This window comes from Nycticebus coucang, chromosome 10 (assembly GCF_027406575.1).
Source record: "Nycticebus coucang isolate mNycCou1 chromosome 10, mNycCou1.pri, whole genome shotgun sequence".
Classification (NCBI taxonomy): domain Eukaryota; kingdom Metazoa; phylum Chordata; class Mammalia; order Primates; family Lorisidae; genus Nycticebus; species Nycticebus coucang.
Window position 1 is genome coordinate 115,606,325 of NC_069789.1, and position 27,357 is coordinate 115,633,681.

The 27,357-nt window shown below is 51.0% G+C and overlaps 1 protein-coding gene across 1 annotated transcript; it reads right to left on the reverse strand.

The window, feature by feature from the left end:
* On the reverse strand, positions 1-27,225 carry KASH5 (KASH domain containing 5). The gene is made up of 21 exons (XM_053606142.1): positions 27,140-27,225; positions 26,625-26,968; positions 24,454-24,591; positions 22,019-22,123; positions 21,321-21,507; positions 20,778-20,842; positions 19,048-19,114; positions 18,627-18,788; positions 17,676-17,793; positions 17,017-17,067; positions 11,561-11,638; positions 11,212-11,268; positions 10,859-10,918; positions 9,627-9,691; positions 9,380-9,467; positions 8,746-8,868; positions 4,568-4,626; positions 2,392-2,455; positions 542-606; positions 347-457; positions 1-243 (listed from the first exon to the last, which is right to left on the reverse strand). Exons 1-21 carry the CDS (start codon positions 27,223-27,225, stop codon positions 102-104), a joined length of 2,235 nt encoding a protein of 744 aa, XP_053462117.1. The 3' UTR covers positions 1-101.
* Between the last annotated feature and the right edge of the window lie 132 nt (positions 27,226-27,357).

A 27,357-nucleotide genomic window follows, 5' to 3' on the forward strand; every position in this document is an offset into this window, starting at 1 on the left:
GTTAAGCCCAACAACAGTGGCATAACAATGGGGCTAACAGGACAAAGAACCCTGGGGGATTTATTGAACTAGACAGGGCTCTGGGTGGGAAGGGGAGCGTCTCACACTGGTGGGGGCTGGAGGTAGTAGAGCTGGAGGTGGGGCCAGGTGGGGGATGGGGACTGGCCCAACAGCAGGATGGAGAGCAGCAGCAGCAGCAGCAGGGCCATGACCGGGCCCGGGATCAGTGGGTGCCGAGTGACCCTGGTGGGGAGGAGGGAGAGTGCTTAGGGCAGGGGCCAGGGAGCCCCTAGCCTTTCCCAATGTCAGACCATCTCCCTCCTTCTGGAGATGGCTAGGGGCACACCTGAGATGCTGTGGGGGCAGGCAGAGCTGACTCCAGAGCCTTCTCCTGACTGGGACCAGTTCTTTTATCACGGGTACCAGAGATTGTGGACGTTCTGGCTGGGCAGGGCTGCTGGAGGGAAAGAAGGGAAGGCAATCACCACTGGGCTTTTTCTTAACCCCCAAACCCCTTCCCAGTTCCTGTGGGTCCCATTACCTCTCAGGAGGGCATCCTGGGATGTCCGTAGGATGAGGCTCTCCCAGAGGAATAGGAGGATCATCCTGTGAGCACAAAGAGATGAACTTGAGGCACTGAGTCCTGGATTGGGAGAAACCCTCAGGACATAAATATCCACAAGGAAGGTGATGGAACATGGGACTTAATGTGGGAGCTTCTGTGAGCCATGCTGCCAGATTGGGTTCCCAGCTCTGCCAGCTTCCAGCTATGTGTTCTTGGCATGTTACCACACCTCTCTATGCCTCATTTTCCCCATCTGCCAGTCAGGGTTTATGACAGTCTCCATCTTACAGAGTTAACATGGTTACTAGATGAGTAAATGCAGATAAAAAAGTGTGGGAAGGTGCTTAGTACAGTGTCTGGTACATAGTGAGTGCTCAGTAACTCTGTGAGCTATTCAACATTATCATCTTCAGGCTTGGCGCCCGCAGCTCAGTGAGTAGGATGCCAGCCACATACACCAAAGCCGGCAGATTGGAGCCTAGCCCTGGCCTGCCAAACTACAGTGACAACTGCAACCAGAAAATAGCCGGGCTTTGTTATGGGCACCTATAGTTCCAGCTACTTGGGAGGCTGAGGCAAGAGAATCACTTTAGTCCAAGAATTTGAGGTTGCTGTGAGCTGTGACACCACGGTACTCTACCAAGGGCAACATAGTGAGACTCTGTCTCAAAAAAAAAAGTTATAATCTCCATTTTTCATCTGATTCTGTAAGCGTCCAACCTCCCTGAGAACAGAGACTCTGTGTCTTTCACCGGTGTCCTTTACTAAACCCCTGTGTTAGTAAAGGCACTCCTCAGAGTCTGTCTTCCTGCCTGTGTAAGAATTGGCAGCTGCTTTAATATCAAGCCCCAAATATTCCTTTAGGGGCCAGGCCCAACCCTCTATACAACTGAAAGTCTCTCTTCTGGAAGGGCTTTCCTACTCCCACACTTTTGCTCTATGGATGATGATGATGACAGTAACAATGACAAAAAGTAAAAACAGAACACTCATGTCAACAATCTTCTTCACCATGGCCACCTGTATGCCAGGCATGAAGCCAGGTCCTTCACCCTGATCCCCACCCTGGGAACTGAGAAAGATTATTCCCACATGAGCTGTGAGGAAGCTGCAGTTGAACCCCAGTCTCCCTGGAAAAAAGTGCTGTATGGTGGGGAAGAGGTAGGGTTTCAGGTCAGGCTGCTGGGAGCTCAGCATCCCTGGGATCAGCCTTCTTGGCCAGTTTGGGCCCTGAGGAGCCACGAGGGACCTGATAGTGCCTGGCCCACAGTCACACAGACTCCAGCCCAGCTCCTGTGTTTCCAAACTGAGGACTGGGGGCTCCTCACTCTCCTCACCAATCTCTCTCCCCTTCCTTGCCTGAGCATCAGAATTGTAACCTCCCCCTCACACTGCTTCCCTGAAGAGCAGTGGAGCCGGTGTGTGGCTATAAGCAGGGGAGTATGGGTTGCTGGGCCCCTGGGGAATTCTGAGGCTGCCTTCCCACCACAGTGTATAGGCGCTTGTGCATGTGCATTGATGCAATCTGGGGGTGTAACCACTGTGGTGGCTGCAGCCTTGTGTGTGTGTGTGTATGTGTGTCAGAGAGTGGATGTGGGGTGGTTGGGGGTCCCCTGGGAATATTCTGGCCTTTGGGCCTCCCCCGTATCACCATCACTCTCATTAGATACAGCAAGGGCCTTGTTATCTTTCTTGGTCAAATGATTTTTTCTATATGCTTCTAAAGAGTAGGGGTGTGGGGTAGGGGCTTGGGAGGCATTGAAACAACTCAGCCTCTGTAGGCCTGGAGTGGATGGTGACGGGGAGGGGCTCTGGGGACTGCCTACCATGATCTGGCTGTCAGCTGTCTGGCTGCTATCTGCTTCATCTTCTTCCTCTCTTCTGGGTAACCTGAGGACCAACAAAGTCACTGCAAACATCTTCCTCTTCTGCCTGGTTCCCTTTGCCCACTGAAGGGCTGAAAGAGAACCCCTTCAGGGCAGGGGTCCAACACAAATCAGGAAGCATGGATGAAACTGGGTGTGTCCTCCACATGTATTTTTTAGGGGAATTTTCACCAAATTATCAAAAGAGTCTATGACCCCCAGAAGAGTAAAGGGACCTCTTCATCTCAGATTGGCTTTATCAGCACCATTTTCCCACCTAATTCTCCTGCCAGGTGCTGAGGTTTCCAGTTCTCACATCCTCCAAAACACCAGAGACTCAGACCACTCCAGGATCCCAGGCGTGTGTAGAAGCCTATCCTTCCATTCCTGCCTACTCGCCAGTGCCACTCTTTATTTATTTTTTTTTTTGTAGAGACAGAGTCTCACTGTACCGCCCTCAGTAGAGTGCTGTGGCGTCACACGGCTCACAGCAACCTCTAACTCTTGGGCTTACGCGATTCTCTTGCCTCAGCCTCCCGAGCAGCTGGGACTACAGGCGCGCGCCACAACGCCCGGCTATTTTTCTTTTTTTTTGTTGCAGTTTGGCCGGGGCCGGGTTTGAACCCGCCACCCTCGGCATATGGGGCCGGCGCCCTACTCACTGAGCCACAGGTGCCACCCGCCAGTGCCACTCTTAATTACTGTCACATCTTAGTAGATCTTTTTTAAAGACTAGGATTCTAACTCAGACCTCCAGGCCCATAGAATCAAACTGTTTGAGCTCTGCTCCCATCTCAGTCCTTCCTATTAGAGGTGTAAGCCCCCAGTCTCAGACTCCCTGGGATCACAATTGTCTGAGTCCCTGAAATGCCTCTTTTGGGGCCCAGGTCTCAAGCTTCCCAGCATGAACGCCCCTCTGAGATCTAGATATTTATGCCACCAGCCATTGTCCTCACTGAGGACTTGCAGCCATACCACCACCAGCTTTAGCCCTAACACACTCAGAGATCTGGATATTACCTCAGCTCACACCAAATGAGGGATGCAGGCTTGCAGTCCCCCAGCCTCTGCCCCAGTCAGACACATGCTGTCCTATACTCTGAAATTTCTGTTTGGGACCTAGGTGGTTAGACCCTCAGCCTCTCTCAAGGTTCAAGCCCTGGCCACTTTTAGAAGCCATAGTACCCACCACTTGCCTCATTTCTGCTTCCCAACCTGCGGATAATATTGCTTCATATCCTCCAGAAACACAGATGGCAACCGCCTTCCTCCCTCCCGCCTACTCCTGCTCAGCCCCTTCATCTCTCTTTTCTTTGGTGACGCAAGGGGAGGTGGGAGGTCACAGCTCCAGAGCCCCCATCCAGCCCAATCTCAGCTCTTTCCAGACAAGCCCAATTAGAGGCCATGGCAGGCAGCCTCATTAGTTGCTGCTGGCAGGAGCCTGAAAGGGGTGGGGGAGAGGGAAGCACTGCCGGAAACCAGATCCCCAAGGCTATAGGGCCCTGGAGGAGGGGCCCAGACATCCAGACATCTAGTACTTTCTATATCCTTGGAGGCCTGGACACAACAAACCTCATATAAATCACATAACAATCACAGGGCTGGGGCTTCTCAGCATACAGGTGAATGCTCACACCAACCTTCCTACAAAGTAACCAAGCTGGAATTTGAACCCAGGCTGATTCCAGTGCCTGTGATAATCTCCTAACTGACTCCAGAGTTCTCCAGAGGGGTTCCCTGAAGGCCCCAGGAGGGGTGTTTCAGTTAGAGAATGACTGAGTGATGAAGCTATCCCATCTGCCTAACAATTGTGTCTTCTTATTGTCTAAGAGTCTCCTGTAGGGCTCTGTTCAGGCATGACCACCTCCCCTGGGAGCCTTCCCCACAGGTGGGCTTGGTTTTCTCCCAGCTGGTCTCCTGAAACTGTCTGGGTCAGGGTCTCTCTCCTGCTAACCTGGACTCATTGAGGGCAGAGCTGGTCTCCTGGCCATAGGCCCGAGGTCTGCTCAGTGAAGACATGAATGAATGAATGAATGACTCCCTCAGGGCTCTTCCAGTCTTTGTGCTACTCTAAACATGGTATAGCAGGTGTCACTCTGAGGCAGAGGGATGGTGCAGTGAGGAACCAGCTCCTTACCACATCGACAGTTCCTTCCTTCCTTCTCTAGGGTGTGCCAGCTCTCCCTGGAAGTTTCCCTATGGAAACAAAAAGGTTAGGTCTCCCCGACTCTTCTCACTCAAAATGCCCTTATTCTAACAAGGATCACTCTCTCCCAGACCCCCCAGACAGCAGGTCTCATGAGCTGCAACCTGTGCATGAATTCACCAGCTTCTCCTAAAACCTGCTCTCTTCTTGTGCCCTCCTATGCAAGGATGACTCTATAGTTCCTCCAGAAGCAGAAGCCCAGAAATTGGACAGTTGTTCTAGACTCCATAAAGCTCCTTCTCCTGCAGAATCCAGGAGTTCAGATCATCTAACCCCACTGAGATATTGCACAGCTCTCATGTTCATCCAAGACCAAAAGAAGCTCAGCACTTCCCTTCCTAGCCCTATTCTGCCCCGCAGTCTTGGGCTGGCACCACATGTTCTCCCTCAGGACCCAGGCCCCTCTCTGTTTTCTCCAGACACTTCTCATTATTGCTGGTGACCTCAGCTAACAACTCAACACTGGCTTTTATATACAGTAGAACCTCCGTAGTTGACTGCCTCCCTATGCTGGCCACCTCTTTAAGTTGGTCTAATTTTCACACACCAGACATGTACCACATGTACATGTCAATACAGTAGCCTAGTTCCTTATGCTGACCATCTGCAGATGTTGAACAGTTTGTTACAGTCCCTTGGGTGGGCAACTTACAGAGCTTCTATTGTATATTCACTAAGCTCCAGTCTTATGCTTGCAAATGCCTCTGGGTAGGCCCTTGGAGATCCCCCAGAATTTCCTCTCACAAGATCACAAGGTAATGTCAGTAACTTTCCTTTTTTTCCTCCCTTCCCATCACCCAGCCCCCCATAGCCCAACTGTCTCCAGCCCTATCCCTCCACCTCTATTCTCTCTGTCTGTTCCCTTTTCTTCATCTGTAGAGTCTTGGCCTGGCTTAGGCTTCATCTCCATTGCTGCAGTCTCCTCCTTGGCCTCCTCCCTGGCCTCCCTGCCTCCAGTAGGTCCCTCCCTTGGTCCTAGAGGGATCTTTTTATGCCCAGAGCTCACTCCTCTCTGCTTATAGCTGTTCTGTGGTCTTATGGAGAAAAGTACAGTCTCTCAGCTAATAGGGTCTGGCCCTGGCCTTATTTCTCACTAGTCATCCCCAGGCACCCTGTATTCACCAAGCATTTTATGATTTTATGCCTCCAAGTCCTTGCACAGGCTGTTCTCACTGCCTAGAAGGCCTTTCTTTCCTCAAACCACTTAACAGCTCTCTTCCTTTTTTTCTTTTTTCAAAGTAAACTCAAGCGTCAGTTTCCCTTTGATATCTCCCCCTATCTCCACCTGACACAGGCATCCCTCTCCCTCTGGCCTCTAATAGGGTTCACCTCCCACTTCTAGCACCATGACTGTCCTACTTAAGGTAGCCAATATGCCTGGTCTCTCCTGTCAGGCCTTGAGCACTGAAAGGTTCAGTCCAGAGTGAATCAGCTCTGTATCCCTAGGCCTAGCACAGGTGGCACCCTGAGGCCTGGGTCAGTCTTGACTTTGACAGGCCTCTCTCCTTGAGAGCGCAGAACAGAAGCTCAAACTAACTTATACTTCAAAGGGAGGCAGCTCTTCCCCTCAAAAGCTCTGACTGTAAAAAATAGCTGGGAATTGTGGTGGGTGCCTGTAGCCCAGGTACTTGGGAAGCTGAGGCAAGAGAATCACTTAAGCCCAAGAGTTTGAGGTTGCTGTGAGCTGTGACGCCATGGCACTCTACTGAGGGCAACATAGTGAGACTCTGTCTCCAAAAAAAAAAAAGAAAGAAAAAAAGAAAGCTTTGAGCGTGGACATGCGCTCTCTGACCTCTGTTTTCTATGAGTTAACAGGATGAGAGGTTGAGGATGAGGATGCCTATCTTGCAGAGAAACTGGGAGAGTTAAACAACAACCCAAACAAGCTCTGGTGTCAAAGGAAAACACAGAAGCTTCTCTCAACCCAGGGATTTTCTCCATTAAGGATGGCCAACAGGGCAGTGCCTGTGGCTTAGTAGGTAGGGAGCCAGTCCCATATACCAAGGGTGGTGGGTTCAAACCCGGCCCCAGCCAAACTGCAACAAAAACAGCCAGTGGTTGTGGCGGGCGCCTGTAGTCCTGGCTACTTGGGAGGCTGAGGCAAGAGAACCGCCCAAGTCCAGAAGTTGGAGGTTGCTGTGAGCTGTGACGCCACAGCACTCTCCAAGGGCGACAAAGTGAGACTGCCTTAAAAAAAAAAAAAAAAAAGATGGCCAAAAGCTTTGAAGTGATATAATTTTCAAGAAAATACAGTATTGTTTACAGAGCTGTTAACAATATTTTCTTTTTTAAAAAGTTCTGACAGGGTGGCGCCTGTGGCTCAGTGAGTAAGGTGCTGGCACCATACACCAAAAGTGGCAGGTTCAAACCCAGCCCCCGCCAAACTGCAACAAAAAATAGCCAGGCGTTGTGGCGGGTGCCTATAGTCCCAGCTACTCGGGAGGCTGAGGCAAGAGAATCGCCTAAGCCCAGGAGTTGGAGGTTGCTGTGAGCTGTGATGCCACAGCACTCTACCGAGGGTGACAAAGTGAAGACTCTGTCTCCAAAAAAAAAAAAAGTTCTGACATTGATAGATTAAAATCTCATTTCTCAGTTGTGGACATTGAAGATAGCACGTTTCAGTTGTTTCAAATAATGTAGAAATATTGTTCGGGTAATTGTGGAAGTCATAAAACAACCGTAATTGCTGAGTTCAAGGTTTCATAGTGAGCTTGCTAAGCTTTTCTTAAAGGAAAACATACAGGTTTAATGTATCCATAAGTTGTTAGGATAAACAATGGACTTAATACCTTCCTATAGTAGCACAGTTTTAAATAAAGCAATTCTTTTCTTTCCTTTTTCTTTTTTTTTTTTTTTGTAGAGACAGAGTTTCACCCTATGGCCCTCGGTAGAGTGCTGTGGCCTCACACAGCTCACAGCAACCTCCAACTCCTGGGCTTAAGTGATTCTCTTGTCTCAGCCTCCCAAGTAGCTGGGATTACAGGCGCCCGCCACAATGCCTGGCTATTTTTTGGTTGCAGTTTGGCCGGGGCTGGGTTTGAACCCGCCACCCTCGGTATATGGGGCTGGCGCCCTACCGACTGAGCCACAGGCGCCGCCCCATTCTTTTTTTTTTTTTTTTGAGACAAGAGTCTTACTTTGTCACCTGGGCTAGAGTGCTGTAGAGTCAGTCTAGCTCATAGAGATCAAACTCCTGGGCTCAGCCTCCTGGTTCAGTGAACCTCCTGGCTCAGCCTCAGTAGCTGGGTCTACAGGCACCCTCCATCACACCTGGCTATTTTTTTTTTTTTTTTAATTTTCAGCATGGATGGGGTCTTGTTTTGTTCAGGCTGGTCTCAAAACTCCTGACCTCAACCAATTCTGCCTCAGCCTCCCAGTGTTAGGATTACAGGTGTGAGCCAATACACCTGGCCCAAAGGCGATTCTTTTTTTTGGGGGGGGAGGGACAGAGTCTTATTATGTTGCCCTTGGTAGAGTTCCATGGTGTCACAGCTCACAGCAACCTGAAACTCTTGGGCTTAAGCGATTCTCTTGCCTCAGCCTCCCAAGTAGCTGGGATTACAGGCACCTACCCCAACACCCATCTATTTGTTGTTGTTGTTGTCATTGTTGTTTAGCAGGCCCCGGGCCAGGTTCGAACCCACCAGTCCTGGTGCATGTGGCCGGCGCCCTAACCACTGAGCTATGGGTGCTGAGCCAACCAAAGGTGATTCTTGACAGCTATTTATTTTCTAAAAAACAAAATAATAGCAAAGCCACGTGCAATGCTTGTGTTTGCTTTGTTCACTTTTGTCTATCTCACTGGCATGTCAATCTCTAAGGTAGGGTGGTGTCCTGTCTGGATTGTGGCTTGGTTTCTAGTGCCCAGTGGGTCCCTTTTTTTTGCAGTTTTTGGCCGGGGCTGGGTTTGAACCCACCACCTCCAGTATATGGGGCCGGCGCCCTACTCCTTTGAGCCACAGGCACTGCCCAGCCCAGTGGGTCCTTAATATTTGCTCATCGAATGAGAAACAAGCAAAGTGAACAGTCGGCCCAGGTGGCTCTCAGAGTTCTGGGGGCCTTTTCCAGTTTCTAGACTCCTGTGGGCTCAAAATCCCTCCCATGCTCACTTGTTCTCTAGCTGGGGATTCAGGTGGGAATTCAGCTTCCTCATCAGGTTCATTGATGTCTTCCTTCCACTGCCACACTCCACACAGAGGACTGGAGAGATCAGTAGCTGCTGCTTCTTGTTTCTGGGAAAGACAAAATTGTTTTTGAGGTCAGAGAGGTCCAAGTTAAGGCAGAAGATGAGGTAAGAGATGGAGATGAAAATGGGCTCAGGTGTGGAGCTGGGAATAGGATGGAAGGTGGAAAAGGGCTAAGGTGAGGCTGGGTTTGGGGAGGGGGTGGAAGCAAGAGCAGAAGAAGGTTTGGTGCCATGACCAAGGGTTGGGTTAGAGAATAATTTAAGGGCAGAGATGGTTGTGGAAGGAGATGGGCTAGAGATGAGTCAGGGTTGGGTCGCAGTTGGGCCTGGCCTAGCGATGTGTTTGGGTCTGGGCTCTCTGAGGTAGACAGAGCTATAGAAATGCTGAGGTTAGGGTCGGATCCCCTTCGGCAGCAATGTGAGTTAGTGGCTCCCCAAGCAGGCTGACTGCCTGGAGCTCTAGGGTCAAGGGCTGGGCCAGTTATGAGGGTCAGAGCAAGGATGTTTGGAGTTTCTGCCTTGGTAGTCCCAGCATATTCCAAGGGTGCTAGGCCCACCTGCTGAATGGCCTTGATCTCCAAGCCCAGTGATGGGGGCAGCAGATTGGTCCAGCCCACTCTTCTTCCCTGGACTTCTTCAGATAGCCTAGCCACAGCAGAGGGAGGCTGCTCCACGCTTGCCTGCTACTTTTCAATTAGCCTGCATTGGGCTCCCTGCCCTGCCCACTTTGGGGCTGGAGGTCAGGCGTCACTGCCCTTGGGCTCCCTTCCTGCATCCTCCCAATATCCCTGATGTTCCACTCACTCATCCGGCCTCTCATGGCTTTGACTCAACTGCTCTTCTAGGCGTGAGATCTCCAGCCTCAGTTCCTGCAAAGGAGGCAGTTGGGGGCATGCCTGGCTCTCTAATCCTCCCACCTCCCATTGCTGGGCCCCTCTTCCATGGTCCTTTACACTTTCTTGACTTCTTTGGGTTCTCCAGACATATACTGACAGGGGAAGAAAGCAGTGACAGAAACTTAGGAAGCCAAAGAGAGACAGAGAGCAACAGGAACCCAGAAGGTAAACTACAGTCAGGAAAACTGAGAAGGCAGGCAGAGGCAGAGACAGAGGGAAACATGGGAGACAGATGGAAACAGACTCACAGAGAGGCAAGAGAAACACAAGGTGTAGAGACTCATAAAGAACAGAGCCAAGATCTGAGTCCCCCAGGGAGACAGAGAGACTAGACTCAGAGGCAGAGACACAGAAAGATAAGGAGGGTAGAGGCAGTCAGAAGACACCTATAGGGTGGCGGGTTCAAACCCAGCCCCGGTCAAACTGCAACAACAAAAAAAAATAGCCGGGCGTTGTGGCGGGCGCCTGTAGTCCCAGCTACTAGGGAGGCTGAGGCAAGAGAATCGCGGAAGCCCAGGAGTTAGAGGTTGCTGTGAGCCGTGTGACGCCACGGCACTCTACCCGAGGGCGGTACAGTGAGACTCTGTCTCTACAAAAAAAAAAAAAAGAAAGTGAATGGAAAAGAGATACACAGCATGAGAGAGAGGCAGGAAGGACACAAAAAAAGTGAAAAGGCACAGACAGAAACAGAGTCAGGGGCGGCACCTGTGGCTCAGTGGATAGGGCGCTGGCCTCATATACCAAGGGTGACAGGTTCGAATCCCACCCCACCAAACTGCAACAAAAAATAGCCAGGCATTCTGGCAGGTGCTTGTAGTCCCAGCTACTCGGGGGCTGAGGCAAGAGAAGTGCCTAAGCCCAGGAATTGGAGGTTGCTGTGAGCTGTGACGCCACAGCACTGTACCAAGGTCGATAAAGTGAGATTCTGTCTCTAAAAAAAAATAAAAATAAAAAATAAAGAAACAGAGTCAGACAGTAGGGATGGAAGAAGCAAGATGTGGAGACTTAAAAAAAAGTTGACAGAGTAAGAAAGAGGCAGAGGGAGGCAGAAGGAGAAGAGGCAGCAAGTCCCAGAGATAGTAGTAGTGAGGGTAGGCCAGGCAGAGGGGCCATTGTGGGTGGTGAGGGTAGCAGAGTTACCTGAGTCATCATTCTGTACTCCTCCAACGTCTTGGCCAGGCTCTCTGCATGGCGAGTGCGCTAAGAAAGCCCAAAGCCAACTGAGACTGGGCCTAGCCCCCTCAAAGATACTGGGGCTGGATGGGGAGTTGAGGGACAAGGTAAGATTGAGGGAAGACCTAAGGGCTAAGAGCATCAGGCAGAAGGGCTTCCAGATGCTGAGGGGTCAAGCTTGTGTCCTGGGGAAACCTCCCAACCTCTCCCAGCTACTTATCCAGAGATCAGACCTAGGCAGAACTTCCCTTTCCAGACTGGGGCATGAGGCAGGCAGGTGTATCTATAAGGCAAAGCTGTTTCCTTCCCAGTCCCCTCACCTCAGACAGGATGGAATCTCGCTGGCAAATGAGGCGTTCACACTCACAGAGCTGCCGCTGCCAAAAAAGGAATCCATGCATTTGTGTGGCTTCCCACCACTCCCCTTGGCCTGGCCCTCTTTCTGCCCCATCCCCACTATCCCAAATGAACCCCCTCTCTTCAATTTCTAGAGCTGTCCCTGGACTTTAGGGATTTCAGCCCACTTGGGAGATGCCTGGGTGGCCCTGGAAACCAGATGGCTTGAGCTGAGAACCCTCCTCTTACCAGGCTGTGGTGGCTGAAACTGGAAATGGGAAAAATGGCCCCAGGGACTGTGGGAAGTTCTCAGGAATTAGGGAGGGGCAGCACCTTCAAAGTATCCTTCTCAGTGGCCAGCTCCTCACTCCTCCTCTTCACTCCATCCCGTTCGGCTAGAAGCTTCCCATTCTGGAAGAAAGGTTGATCATGTTCACTTTAACAGCAGACATTTGCTGAACACTTGATATGTGTCAGGACTCGTGCTAAGCCTTTGTAGTTTTAACCAGTTTAATTCCTCCAACCACTCTGGTGGGACCTCAACTTTAATTCCTCTGTGTGTGGATCCCTCATATATAAAAATGAAGATAGAACAGGACCTGCTTCATGGGGTTGATATGAAGATTAGCACTAATAACAATTGCTTTGCATGTGTTAGCTCATTTTTTTTTTTTTTTTGAGACAGTCTTACTTTGTCACCCTCGGTAGAGTGCTGTGGCATCATAGCTCACAGCAACCTCTAACTCTTGGCTCAAGCGATCCTCTTGCCTCCCAAGTAGGTGGGAATACAGGTGCCCACCACAACACCTGGCTAGTTTTTAGAAAGGGGGTCTCACTCTTGCTCAGGCCAGTCTTGAATTTGAGAGCTTAAGCAATCTACCAATGTCAGCCTCCCAGAGTGCTCGGCTTATAGGCATGAGCCACTGACCCATCCTTAAGGATTTATTTCTTTTAGCAAAACCATGATACCATTATCACCCTTAACAAAATTAATAATAATTCCTTAGTATCATCTCAGGCTACCCTGTTTGTGCTCTTTTTTCACTGTAGTTGTCTCACAGATGTCTCTTTACATTTAGTTTATTTGAATAAGGATGCAAACAAGGTCCATCACTGCTTTTGGTTGAAACATCTCGTATCTTTTTGTCTGACAGTAATTTCTCCCACACCCCAGTACTCTGTAGGCACTTCATCTGTGGAAGTAATCAGATCATTTGTCCTGTAGGATTGGTACATTTGAATTTCTTGTTCCCCGTGGTGATCTTTACCACATTCTTCCATGTTTCTTTTTTTGTTTTTGAGACCAGGTTCTGTTGTCCTAGGCTCAAGTGCAGTGGCAAGGTGATAGCTCACTATAGCTAGGAACTCCTGGGCTTAAGTTATGCTCCTGTTTCAGCCTCCCAAATAGCTAGGACTACAGGCTTGCACCATCACACCCACCCACCATTTTTTCATTTTTTGTAGAGAAGTGGGTCTCACTATTTTTGCCAGGCTGATCTAAAACTTCAAGCAATCTTCCTGTCTTGGCCTCTCAAAGTGCTGGGGTTACAGATGTGAGCCACTGCACCTGGCCTTCATCATTATTTCTTATAAACTGGTGGATGGATTTGAGGCCTTGCTCCCAGACTCCTGCTTGACTTTTTTGGCAAGAAGACATCAAGTGACTATACACATCATACTGTGCCATTCACAAGGAATGATGTATCTGGGTGGCCTAACATTATCTCCTGATGATGATACCACTAAACTGAGGAGTACAGAGGCTAAGAAACATGGCCAAAATCACATGGGTGACTCAAACCCAAATCTGTGTGATTCCAAATCCTATGTTTCTTTTCTTTTTCTTTTTGAGACAGAGCCTCAAGCTGTTGCCCTGGGTAGAGTATTGTGGCGTCACAGCTCACAACAACCTCCAACTCCTGGGCGCAAGTGATTCTCTTGTCTCAGCCTCCCTAGTAGCTGGGACTAAGGTGCCCGCCAGCTCTGGTGTATGTGGCTGGCACCTTAGCTGCTTGAGCTGCAGGCACCGAGCCCCAAATCCTATATTTCTAACACTCAGATTCTCCTCCAGGCTAGATGTACCCCTGGGTAAGAATGGGGGAGCAAAGGGAACTAGTTTCATCCTTAGCCACAGGGAGCATGTAGATGAGAGGTAGAGATGGATGCAGAAGCAGATGATAGCAATGCATGAGGCGTTCTATGATGAGGTCTAGGGCCTGGGCATTGGGAAAGCAGATAATAAGATTCCTGAGGAGGTGGTGCTGAATTTTTAAGGATGAGGACAGTTAGTTGGGAAAACAACTGTGCAGGAGAGGGCAGCACATATTAGTCATGAAATGGGACCTGAGAATAAAATGGCTTAATTCAAGCCTAAAATTTCTGGGCAAGACTTGCAAGTTGTACTGAGTGTCAAGGTGAGATGGTCATTAAGGGAATGCATTTTGGGGCACAGAGGTAGTACAGAGTTCCTTTTGGACACCCCTCCTCCTGGCACCCCAACAGATACTAACCCAGCCCCTCCCCCTCTCTAGGCAGCTTCATGTCCTCAGTCAGCAACCCTTCCTCTCTGAGTCTCAGCAGACTTGGGCTGCCAGGTGAAGGGCAGAGGAAGGACAGGCCAGGAGTGCTGTGTTAACATCTGTCCACCTGGTAGGGATTTGCAGGCCAGATCCTGGGCCACTCAGCAGGGAACCTGGTTACTCAGCTGCTCCTGCCTCCTTCTGCAGTAACCTGAGCCAGCCCTGAAGGTTTTCCATAGGAAGGCTGCCTGGACCTTCAGATTGTCTGAGTGTCTTGTTACTCCAGCATTATTCTTCTGTAACTTGAGAACTTGATTTATAGATGCTCTGTAGGCAGCTGCAGAAAGGGGAAAAGTGGAGGGGAGGGAACCAAGAATAGCTCCAGTTTATCGAGCGCCTAGCATGTCCCAGGTGCTGTTCAAGGCACTTGACCTGGCAGTAAGCCTTGCTGGTGGGGTGCCATTCACTGTGCTTATTCTTCTTCAGCTTTTGTCCAGGGAAACCACTCTCCACATTTGAGGGAAGGTGGGTCCCAGTTCTAGTCCTGGGGGTGAGTCAAGATGGAAATCTTGGCAGATTCAGGAAGTTTAACCGGTTAGCCAACCTAGCAGCCATTCTCACTCCTTGCTTGTTTGGCTCCCATTCTAGTGGCTGAAGGTCAGATACTCTCCCCTCTATCTTGCTGTTGGGGGTGTTATGTGATCCAGTTTTGGCCACTGTGTGTGTGTGGGTATATGGAGTGCTATGGGGGGTGTGCGGGGACTTCTGGAAAAGCTTTTTCCTTCTGATGAAAAGGGAGCCATGGGAGGAGCATTTGCTGATGCCCCTTTACCCCACTTTGTCCTGCTTTGAATGAGAGCATGAAGTTGGGAGCTGGTGTAGCCATCTGTGATCATGAGGCCATAGGTAGTCACCAACTCATCGCCTGCAAAACTTCTTGCTAAGAAAATGAGTGTCTTGCAGACTGAGCCACTGTTTCTTCAGTGTTTTCCTCCTTGGAGCTGAAAGTGTTCTGGATCTATCAGTGGTCATGTAACCTGTGCCGGGCAGTAGTAGTAGTTTGGCTATGATTGTTCAGTGTCAATGAGCTGAAAACAGGGAAGTTCTGCTAGGGAGCTTTAGGGAAAACTTTCCTCATTCTTTTTTTGTTTTGGTTTGTATTTTTGATTTTTTGTTGTTGAAATTTTCCTCACTCTTAAAAGGAAATGTTCTGGAAAAAAGTCACATTTCATCTGCACTCCATGCTTCACACTGTGGCAGCCATCCTGCTCTTGAGATTCTCATTGCCCCAAGTGGGGAGTTTTTATGGAAGAGCCAGATAAGAGCCAGATAACAAATTGGAATTTAGTGTAAAAACCACAGTGCCTAGATAGACAAAGAGAGAGGAATATGGCTCGGCACCTGTGGCTCAAGCGGCTAAGGCGCCAGCCACATACACCTGAGCTGGCGGATTCGAATCCAGCCCGGGCCCACCAAACAACAATGACGGCTGCAACCAAAAAATAGCTGGGCGTTGTGGCGGGCGCCTGTAGTCCCAGCTACTTGGGAGACTGAGGCAGGAGAATTGCTTAAGTCCAGGAGTTGGAGGTTGCTGTGATCTGTGATGCCACAGCACCCTACCCAGGGTGACAGCTTGAGGCTCTGTCTCAAAAAAAAAAAAGGGAGGAATACATGATTTTCCCAGACTAGGCAGAGATCCTTAGAGCTTGGAGAGTAGTACAGGAGAGTCAGAGAAGAAAGTAATAGGCTAAAAATGGGAACAGCCTTCCCCAAGCTGAAGGTTAGCTGTGAGGAGTAGAGGGGATGAATGCAGAACCAAAGAACCTCTGTGTCCCCTTGCCATCTCAGTCTTAAAATCACCAAGGCATGATGATAATAGTGTTGGCTATGTGAAGAATAGAGGTGGAGAAGGCCCAATGAAGCCTTTATGGGCTTTATGGGCTATCAGCATGTAGTGGTGATACAGGATGAGAACCAGATGGGACAAAGAACATGAATCTCATGAATAACAGAGAGGATGTTGACAACATCCTCATCCTTCATCCTTGGATGAAGACCAACAGCCTTTTGGAACACTAGGAGCCCGTGTAGGTCTTCTGCAACTTAGAAACCACCTTGAGGATGGGGCAGTGTAGAATTCCATTGTTAACTGGTGAGTTTTACTTTCAACCTAAAAGAATTAGGTGGACCCAGAACAAACTAAGTTGATGTTTTCTGTCTCAGATGGAATGGGGCTTGACTCAGACATGGGTTGAATTGGATCTCTTCATATGCTGTGCTAGTTCCTGGGTGATTAATCCCCATAATAACTCTATTGAATAGATACCCTTCTCCCTGGTTCTTAAGAGAAAGCTAAGGGTCAGAAAGGAAAAGTCACATCCCTATAGCCTGCCTGTTTTGTGAGTGACAGAGATAGGATTGAACACAGAACTGATTCCAAAGCTTATTATGTTTTCACCATTAAAAATACTAATATATAAATGATGTTAGGTAACTTTCAGTGAGCAAATCCTATGTGACTTACCTTGTGGCCAAGACTTTATAAATATTCACTGGTTTAAATCTCATACAACCAAGGAGGGAGATGCCATTGTTTTCCCCTTACAGATGAGGATACTAAGGCACATAGAGGAGAAGGACTGGCCCATGCTTATGTAGGTGGCCTCAATGTGAACCCATGTAGGCTGGTTTTATTCCCCACATTCTTTTTTTTTTTTTTTTGAGACAGTGTTTCACTTTGTTGCCTCAGTAGAGTGATGTGGCATCACAGCTCACAGCAACCTCCAACTCTTGGGCTTAAATGATTCTCTTGCCTCAGCCTCCTATGTAGCTGGAACTACAGGTGCCCGCCACAATGCTTGGCTATTTTTTTTTTTTTTGGGTGGGGCTGGGTTTGAACCCACCACCTCGGGCATATGGGACTGGCACCCTACTCCTTTGAACCACAGGCGCCACCCACGCCTGGCTAATTTTTGTTGCATTTCTCATTGCTGTTTTAGCTGGCCAGGGCCAGGTTTGAACCCGCCACCCTTGGTATATGGGGCCGGCACCCTCCCCACTGAACCACAGGCGCAGGCGCTGCCCACTACCTACTTTCTTCTCAACCATGGTAGTTCTCACACTGTGTGATGTGACCTAATGGACATTACCACATTACTGAGATTCTGAGGTCTCTCCAATTAGGATGCTGGGTATTTGGGGCAGTAGAGGATAGGGCTAGGAAGACCGTAAGGACTGCTGAAGAGGTGGGGGAGGGCGCTGGGCGCTCACCTCCTCCTGCAAAGTCTCCATCTCAGCCACCAGATGCTGCTGTTCCTTTTCCTGACCAACCAAGAGAGAGGAGAAAAGCTCCATTTCCAGCCTTATTGCCCCCAAATTACCATTCTTTTTTTTTTTTTTTTTTGGTAGAGACAGAGTCTCACTTTACCGCCCTCGGTAGAGTGCCGTGGCATCACACGGCTCACAGCAACCTCCAGCTCTTGGGCTTATGTGATTCTCTTGCCTCAGCCTCCCGAGCAGCTGGGACTACAGGCACCCGCCACAACCCGCCCGGCTATTTTTCCGTTGGTGCAGTTTGGCCGGGGCCGGGTTTGAACCCACCACCCCTGGCATATGGGGCCGGCGCCCTACTCACTGAGCCACAGGCGCCGCCCCAAATTACCATTCTTTCAACCCCAGGAACACCAGGGTCTGGGTCATTAAAGAATGGGGCTGAGGGGATAGGTCCAGGGATACTAGATGGCTCCTATTGTCACCTTCTCATGAGAAGGATGCCAGATAGGGTTGAGAAAGTCTGGGGCGAGCAGAACCTGGAATGAGGGAGGAAGCCAGGTGACTGCTCCCTTTCCCACTCTATAGTCAGACTTGTTGCTCTGACTCCAGGAAAGAGGGAAGGGAGAAGGCACCTTCTTTCCCCGGGTCAAACTCACTGTCTGCCGGGCCTGGGCCAGAAGGCTGCGATTCTGTTCCTCCAGGCTCTTGGCCAGAGTCTTCAGGTCCTCCAGCTCCTCATCCACAGCCTTGGCAAACTGCAGCGCCTGCTGGGTACTGTATGGGTGGTGGGACCAGATGGACCACATGAGAGAGAGGAATGCAGAGATGCACAGAAATAGATCTACTTAGATAGTAGCAACAGAGAAATCCCAGTTGCAGGGCAGGGGTAGAGACCCAGAGACAAAAGTGGGGAAAGAGACTTTGCATGGGGTACAGAGACCCAATTTCAACCTAAACAACTGAGGAGGTGGGACAGTGATCTAGAGTGAGCAGGGGATTAAAACAGGGGAGCCATGACAGACAAGAAGAACAACAGAGCCCAGAGAAAGGAAAAGGCCAATGACATAGAGAATCAGAGAGAGGAGAAGAACAAAGAGAGGTATGAACCCTAGAGAGAAAGATAAATAGGCCAAAACAGAGAGGCTGAGCAACACGAACCAGAAAAACACAAAAGAGAAAGATAAGCCAGGTGTGGTGACTCACACCTGTTAATTCCAGCACTTTAGGAGGCCAGAAGTTAGAGACCAGCCTGAGCAAGAGCAAGACTCCATCTACAAAAAATAGAAAAATTAGCTATTTTTGTGGTGGGAGCACCTCTAGTCCCAGCTACTTGGGAGGCAGAAGCAGGAGGACTGTTTGAGCCCAGGAGTTTGAGGCTGCAGTAAGCTCTGATAATGCCTTTGCATTCTATCCCAGGAGACAGGATAAGACCCTATCTCAAAGAAAAAAAAAAAGGAGAGAGAGAGAAGACAAAAAGGGGGAGGACAGGTGCAGAATCAAAGATAGAGCAGGAGATGCAGAGAGCAAGTTGAAAAGAGAGGGTGGGGCTGCAGCAAGGAGGAAGGAGGCAGGGTTGCCCAGGACAGTCGGTACAGGGCCCAGCCCACCTGCGAAGCTGCTTGCGCAGGGCCAGTATCTCCTCCCCAAGGCGTGCTGAACCCTCTTCTGCTGTTTCCACGCTTCGTTGGAGTTTGGCATTCTCCCCTGCCAGACGTCGGTTGCTGAGCTCCAGGTCCTCCAGGCTGCTCAATAGGTCAGCTGTGGCAGGCCTGGGAATAGAGAAGGGGCCAGGGTCACTGTCCACCCAGTCCTTAACTCATTTTCTCAGGTCAGGACAAGTGCTAGTGGTGAGGAAATATAGCTCTTCTGGAGAAAGAAAAATAGAAGAACGAGTCTTTGGTTCTCCCTGAGCTGTTAGCAAACAGCTCACCCACTTCTTGGAAGGACCCCAATTCCTACCCAGGCTTCAGCAGGTAGGAAGGCTCAGGTTGGGACTACAGGGGAAGGGAGGGGTCTTAGGATAGATACAGCTCAGGTCTGGGATCTTCGCCTCCGAAGCTCTCCAGGTTGGCTGGCTCCTCAGCTTCTGGGCATCCTATAGGGAGACAGACAAGAAAGTGGGCCCCTTGGTGACCTTAAATGTTGAAGTGTCCTAGGCCTATGGGCTTAGTCCTCCTCTGGCCTTTACCCTCACCTTTGTGGTGATCTCATGGGCTCCCAGGGCTGCAATTATACCGCTTGCTTATCTCTACCTTGAGCTCAGGCTGGATCTCCCTGATAACCCAACCCCCACATTCTTTTTTTTTTGAGACAGTTTCACTATGTCACCCTCAATAGAGTGCTATGGTGTCACAGCTCACAGTAACCTTAAACGCTTGGGCTTAAGCATTTCTCTTGCCTCAGCCTCCCAAGTAGCTAGGACTACAAGCAACTGCCACAACACCCAGCTATTTTTGTGGTTGTTGTTGTCATTGTTGTTTAGCAGGCCTGAGCTGGGTTCGAACCCTCCAGCCCCAGTGTATGTGGCCAGCGCCCTAGCCACTGAGCTACAGGCGCCAAGCCCCAACCCCCAAATTCTTTACACCCAACACTGGGCAGCACCTTAACTTCTCCAAACCCCTTTCTCTTCTTACTTCTCCCACCATCTATCCAGCCACTAAGCTGAGCTGGCTCTCTTGTTCCTTCTCACTCACACAGACAAGCAGAGCCCAGGCCTGTCCCCTAGCCCCGACCAGGTCCACCAAACCCCAACTCTCTCTGCTCCATCCTTAAAATCTTTGTTTCCATGGGCCCATTCTTGCTCAGGCCTCACCCTCTCCCATTGGACTTTCACCACAACCTCCTCCCTGGCCTTCTAGCCTCCTGTCTCTCCCTTCCATTCTTTCTGAGTGGCCCCATAACTGGTCTTCCCCTTCTCTGCTCACAGCCTGGATCCTAAGCCTGATGGAGGAGGTTCAAGAGAATGTCAAGAAAGCAGCAGTTTTTGTTTTTTTGTTATTGTTGTAAGGCTAAAAAAATATACATGACCACTTTTTTATGCAGTACCTCCTAAGCATGAGGTCCTATGAATATGATGGTGAGCAAACCAACCAACCAAACCCCAAGACAGGTGGTTAACCAAGAAGCAGATTTCCTTCACAGAAGGAAATGTGTGCTGGTCTGTAAGTGAGCACAGAGAGCAAAGGACCCTAGCCTGGGGTATCCCCGGGATTCCCCTGTCCCCCAGGTGTAAAGGATGAAGAAAGGTATGGAAAGTCTAGGCCAGGAAAACAGCCTGAACAAAGGCTCATGGTGGGCAGGTGTGGGGGCACATTCAAGGAAGGGCTGCAGTTAGCACCTGTGGCACCTCCATATGCTGGAGGTGGCGGGTTCAAACCCAGCCCTGGCCCAAAACCGCAATAAATAAATAAATAAATAGGAAGGGCTGCGAGGCCAGAGGGCTTGTGAATGCCTGTATGCCTGGACTAGAGCAAGGGGGCGGCAGGGGATGATGATGACAATGATTGTGCAGAGATGGGTGGGGCCTTGTATGCCTTTACAGTATGGCTGGTGTTAGGAGGAGTTGGAAACGACCTCCTGAGGGAAGAACCCCAAAGCTCGGGGAAGGATGGAGGGTACCTAGAAAGCCAAACTGACAGCTGCAGGCTAGAGCAAAGGTCCCTGGGTCTCACCATATCCCTTGGTCTGCTCTGGGTGGGAAGTCCCCATACTATCTGACCCTGGGCCTGCCTGCTTCATTCTATATATAGCAATCTCACCAGATGGCACTTGCTGGGAGGTCAGGGCTCCCTCCAAGGCGGTCTCCTCTTCCAGCTCTAATCCCCTGCATCAAAGGGATGAGGCTTAGAGCTTGCCTGTAGGTGCCCCTCAGTCCTGACTAGCCATAGGCAGGGGGATTTTGGGATGGGAGGAGGGACCAGGTCAGGTGAGAGTGGGCACCACAGGGAGGAAGGTGAGGCCAGATGGTGAGTGCCTGGGGCCAGATGGAAAAGCAGGAGGGGCAAGGAATGAGTTGGTAAAGGAATGGGGAGGGGCCTCTGTCTGCCCCTAAGCTTTCCTCTTCTCCAACTCCCTTGTATTTCTGCCTCTCAAATGCCCTTTGCCTCCTCATCCAAGGTATTTTGTCCTCAGACCCCCTACCTACCCCCTCTCAACTTCATCCCTTCACTTTTCTCTCCTCCTCAGCCTTGTTCCAATCACAGTAGGTCCCTGGGTCTGAAGAATACTGTCTGCAGTCAGCAGGTATGATGTTAGATCTTAGGAAGGACTTCCAGGGTTGGGGTGGAGGTGTGGGGACTCACCCATGCAGCTGACAGGCAGCGATCCAGTCCCTCATGACAACCAGGAATGTATCCAAGTCCACCCTGGCCTGAGAGCCCTCCCCATTGGGGTCCAGGCTGTGGGCCAGTGTTTGGAGGCGTGCATCCTGGGGCCCGCGGCCTGTCACAGCCTCCAGGTAGGACAGCACATGGGTCACAGCCACAATGCCTGGGATAGAGCATGCAGTGAGGGAGTCTAGGGTAGGTGGAGATTGGGGATTATGGACAGGCAGTGGCTTGGGAGCAGGAAATCAATGTCTAGGCTAGTGGCACCCCTCTCCATAGGCTAGTGCAGACATTTTGGGCAAGAACCTTCCCCTACTTCAAGTCAACTTTTTCACCTTTATATGAAACCCATCCATTGCCATCTCACAGGGTAGACCAAAAGAGGACAGAGATGAGGGACAGCACCAGCTGTGCCCCACCATAGTGGCTTCCTCTCTCCCCCTTCTCAGGTTCCCAAAGTCCTGCCCTCATCTGTCAATGTCCGCTAAGATCTTCTCATCCTGAAAGGCCTCTATCCCCTTATCCACTTTCTTACTGAAGCTCCCACAATCACCCACTTTGTTCCTATAGCAATGCCAAGAGGAGCCCTAGGCCAGTTCTCTTTACTAGGTTCTCCAGTTTCCAGCCCCCACACTGCCCCTACTGCTCCCCCAGCACTCTGTCCTGCCCCCCACCTGTCCTCTGAGGGTCACAAGCTTCAAACGTGGAGTTGAGGATTTGCTCCTCTAAGCTGAGCAGCGTCCTCTGGTTCTCTTCCTCAGGCTGCTCCCAGAAGTACACTGAGGAGACAAGAGGACCCAGCTCACCAGTGAGGAGGAGGAAGGGGAAGAAGGGGCGGAGGAAGAAGAGGAGGAGGAGAGAAGGATGAACTTGGTCTCTTGGCTTTGCCAAGGGGAGGGAATTTGCTCAGAGATGCCAGGAATTGGAGCTGGTGGGGAACAGCAGGAAACTTCGGGTGGGGGCAGCAATAGAGAGTTTTGAGTCACACCCCCAATGTGGGGCCCATCTTTCTGGCCAGGAAGTCCCCCCTGCTGTTTAATCCTTTGTGCCCAATCAGCTCAGGAGCCCAGATAACTGGCACTCTGAAATCACCCTTTCCTCTTCTCTAGCCTCCCAGGCTGGGCTCAGAAGGGGACAGGAAGGGGGAGGGCAAAGAAGAGAGGATTCTGGGAGGAGCTGAGGGTGAAGGGGGGCCCAGGAACCAGGAACAATCCAATAACATGTGGGCAGCCCGATCGATCCTGCCTGCCGCATCTCCGGTCTCCCAGCCCACCCTGGGGACCAGGTCTCTCTCCTCCCTACATCCCCAGGAGAGGATGGCGTCACTGGAGCCTGTGGCCATGGGCTAGAGATACAGAGGGATGGGGGTGATCCAGGTAAGGTGGGGAGTGTGGATGTCGTTAGAAGCTGGCTTGGCCTTTCTATCTGCCTGTCAGATCAACCTGGGCTCAGATCCTAAAAGCACGTCTTGTGGGCAAGTCACTTTTCCTTTCAGAGCCTCAGTTTCCCTACTGGTAAAATGGGGTCTGGGTAGTGATCACAGGGCTGAGAGAGTGAGTTCCGAAGAACACATACATAAACACTCACACACAATGTGTGTATGTGTCCTGCAGTCTGTTTATCCATTGCTGTGGCCACAGGCTCTCAGTAAATGCTCCACAATATATAGGACACGATATGGGAGAAAAGCCTCTACTTCAGGAGCCATAGGGCTAGAAGTGATCTAGACTTGCTGCCCTGGCCTCAGACCATGGGATGTACCAGCTCACTGAGTATAGGCTGAAGCTCTGGATAGACTCAGGGGGCAACCTGGGTTTGGCCTTAGAAGTGCGGCAGCACCTGGGACAAATGACTCAACCTGTCTTTTCCCCCCTGCCTTCCTCTGTCTCCATCTCTCCTTCTGGGTGTGTTCCTCCTTTTCTTTTGGGAGCCTCCAGAAGCTGGCTCAGCTTTCGCCCATGGGTTCTTGGTGGCCGCACGCCCTCTGCTGGTGCAGGCAAAATTTACATGGAGTCAATAAAAGAACATCGGGTTTCCGCACCCTGGTATCTGCCTCCCACCCTCCTATCTGGAAAGCCTCTTCAGGGCTGGGGCCTAAAGAAAAGATGCTGCTGCATGCCTGGGCACCTCGAAGAAAGGGGTCCTGAGTCTCCAATCAGGACTCTTCTAAGGGTGGGGGCCTCCTCCCCCATTACACCAGGCTCCCACTTGGCAGATGAATTTCAGAGAGGCAACCCACACCTTCCCCCAAACCTGGCTTTCATACCCAGTCCGTCTGTCCCCCACCTATTCATTCAACAACAGTAGTGTCAGTGAGGTTCCAACTGTGGGTGAGGTATAGCTCGGAGGACCTGTCAACCAATAGGGCACCCACTCATTCTGCATGGCTCTCAACCACTTGGACTGGGGCAAGTGTGACTGGAGATGGTCTGTTAGTTAGTGTAAAGTACCTGCTAGATATTGAAGACATGAAAAAGAGACTATCTCAACCAAAAAAAAAAAAAAAAAAGGAAAAGAAAAAGAGACTATCTCAATACATTTTCGTATTGATTGTACGCTTATGCTGAAAGGATATTAGTTGGGATACCCTATTTACACCATTTCACCTTTCTTTAAAAAAATTAAAAATTACACATATGGCTCATATTATACATCCAAATGGTAGCACTGCTCTAGGGACTGAAGATACCACAGTGAACAAGACAGATGCTGCCTTATGGCACTCATGGGGCAGACATGACAAATCAGACAATACATGTTGGCACTATGAAAGAAGTGAAGCAGGGCAAGGCACAGAGTATTACAGGGCAATAGGAGGTCCCATCGGGGCAGTGATCTCAATGGAGTGAGGGGTGAGCCTGCGTGACAGTGCACACAAAGCCTTCTGCTCTCACACAGAAGATACAACATATGCTCCGCAGAGCACATGACATAGGTGTACAGACAGTGGGGTGGGCACATAGGAGGCACTTAATCCATCCTCCCTACCTGCACCAACATGGAGACTCAGCCACCCCAAACCACCTCTTTTGAGTCACAGCCTGGCACTAATACACCCATTGCCCCTTCCTTATCCTTCTAGGGCAAACAAAGGTGCCCAGCCACCTACTTTCTGCGGCAGGGCCACCTCTCTGGCCTTCCGGGATGTCCATGGGCCACCCCTGGTGCTCCGCAGCTGCCAGTGAAGCTACTAGTCTCCCTTTCTCACCAGGGAGGACTGGAAAAGGTCCAGCTGCCTCTAGAGTTCCTGGAAGGACAAGCAGGGGACAAACAGACTTCTTCAGACCAGCTGCCAAGGAAGGGCCCTTCCTGCTTCACCTGTGCCCTAGATCCTCTGGGATCCAAAACCAGTTTGCCACCCCCGCCTACCCCAAGCAGCTCTGCTGGGACCTGTTTTATAGACTGGAGGCGTGGGCTGGGGAAACAGGGGCCTGAGGGGTAAGATCAAAGGGGGTGGTGGTGGGGGTCACTGCTGCTTCTCCTCCACAGAGCTTATTGTCTGTCCTAGTCCTGTTCCTCCCACCCAGTGACTGCCCTGTGCCTTTCACTCCTTCCCTGCAGCCTGGGCCCAGGCCTGCCTCACCCTGTCTCTGGGACCATGATCTGGTCTTGTCTCTTCCTCCCAGCTTCCAAGCTTCTCCTTCAGGCCATCCCTACACATCCCTGGAGCCCACCTGCCCCTTCCCTGATCAGTGCCTTCTCAGGCTCCCAGCACCCTGGGGGCAGAGCTAAACCTGGGCCTTGAAGTCAAAGGCCCTACATGCCTGGACTTGCCTGCCCTCCACTCCCAATCCCACACGATGCCCCAGCAGCTCTGAACCGCAGCTGCTGCCACCTCTGGGGCTCTGCCTGGGATACCTCCTTGCCTTCCTGCCTTGGCACACACATCCTCTTCCCTGGAAATGTTTCTGATGTTCACCCTGGCTGAACGAGGTGCCTTGTCTGGGCTCCCCCATGGCTCCAGGCCACTGTCTGCTCTTACCCCATTAGACTGGATTTGGGCTGTTAGCCAGCCTCTCACGTGAGTTTGATCCTGTCTCTCCCCTGCTCCTGGGCCTCCCATGGTTCCCTACTGCCTCTGGACTAAGTCTTAGCCTCTCAGACTGGGGTGACACAGTGGTCACTGAAGCTCCTAGCTTCATTTTGTCACTTTTCTCTGATCCCTCCCTTATCATCGGCCAGGTTCCTCCCTCATCATGGCCTGTGGGAGCTCAGCATCTTCCCCCAAATCTGCTGCTCCCCGGATTCCCAGCTCAGAATGCCCACAGTCTTCATCTATGTCCAGCTCCCACTCACAGCTGCGCCTCCTCTGGGCTCAACCACACTCTGTCCTGCCTCTATTCCAACCAGGCTGACCCTGTGACTGAGGAGCCAAACTACAGTCCAGGGCACTTCTGGGAGAGGAAAGGGTACTATGGAGAGTTACACTGGACCATGGTGCCCCCAGGGATGACCTGGACAGTTCACTCTTCTGTCCCTGTCAAATGCTTCCAGCACCCTGCTGTCCCCACGAGCTGTAGGCTTTGCAGAGACTGTTCTAGGGTGACAACCCTGCCAGGGACAACAGAGGCAGAGAAACCCTTTCAGGGCAGACAACCTTGCTGGGAACAACAGGGGTGGCAGCCTGGGGCCTGGATAGGGAAGGGTACTGCAGCTATAACAGGATCAGGTACAAAGTCTAGAGGGATGCAGGAGGTACCAGTTGGTCTGAGGGTCTGCTGGGACTTGCAGGGTGACACAGTGGCAGGAGGATGTCCCAGCAGAAATTTGGGGGGTTGGGAGGAGGAACCTGATTGGCTTTAAGGGAGTCTCTGGCTGGGTTTGGGGGGATCTCTGATGGAACTTCAGAGCCCTCTGATGAGATATTGGGCAGGAAATATGGCAGAACTTTCAGAATTTGACAAGATTTCTGGGTATTTGTGACAAGGCTTCAGGGATCTCTGCTAGGATTTGGGGAGAGTATAACAGGATTGCAGAGAAAGCCAGACTGAGAAGTCTGATAGAATTTCTAGAAGATTTTAAAAGGATTTCAGGGGTCACCTATGAGATTTCCAGGAGGGATCCTTTCAGTATTTCAGTACTGGTGTTAATCCAAGTCCGACTTGGTCAGGACTTTAAGACGACTTTTCACAGGATTTGGAAGGCCCTGATTTTGGGGAATCTCTCTTACGATTTGGGGAGCTTTGCCAGACTTCCGGGAGTGGCTCAGACAGGGCTACTCTGGGGAACCTCACCACGGGCAGGGCGCACCTGGAGCCACGTCCCAGTCTTGGGACACACCTGAAAGCCACGAACGACGAACGACAGTTGCGTTTGGAGGACTGCTGTGAGGCGCGCGTGCACCTTTCCCGCCAGAAAAGCTGGACGGTTGCGAGCGCGCACGCGCGGCGTATAAGCCCCACCCAGCCCGGCCTCTTTCTAAGACGCAGGCGCACAACTGGAGACGGCGCCTGCGGCTCTTGTCACCTCGAACAGCGAAGTCGCGCAGACTTAAGGCTGCCCAGGGGGCGCGCCCTCCTAGGTGCAGCCGGCGCATGCGCACTGGCGTAACGGTTGACTGCAGCACGATTGAAGGCGGGTGGCGAAAGGAAAAGGTGGCTGTGTCCGCTGAGACGCGGTCCTCCCTTTAGCCCCAAGCTTCGGTGAAACGGGGCCAAGCAAGGGAAAGTTGAACTGAGGGACCCCTGTCAGTCCCTCACTTCTTATCAGCCGCCAAGCCGTGCCTTTTCCGTCGTCTGTTCCGTGCCAGCCCGTTCGTCACCGTCACAATGATGTCCTACCTTTTCCAGCCTCACCTCATCCCAGTCCACTCCTGCGCCTTTTTGTCGCTCCAGTCAGTCTGCTGTAGTAGGTCCTCAAAGATTTTCCCAATTGCATTCATTCCTTTTCGGAGAAAAGTGGAAACGGAAATATTCTTAGCATTTCTGGCTAGAGAGAGTCAATCCTGAAGAAACTGACCGCCAAGAAGGCGATTTGAGATAAACGTTATCCTATCCTGGCTTGGCTCCTGTAG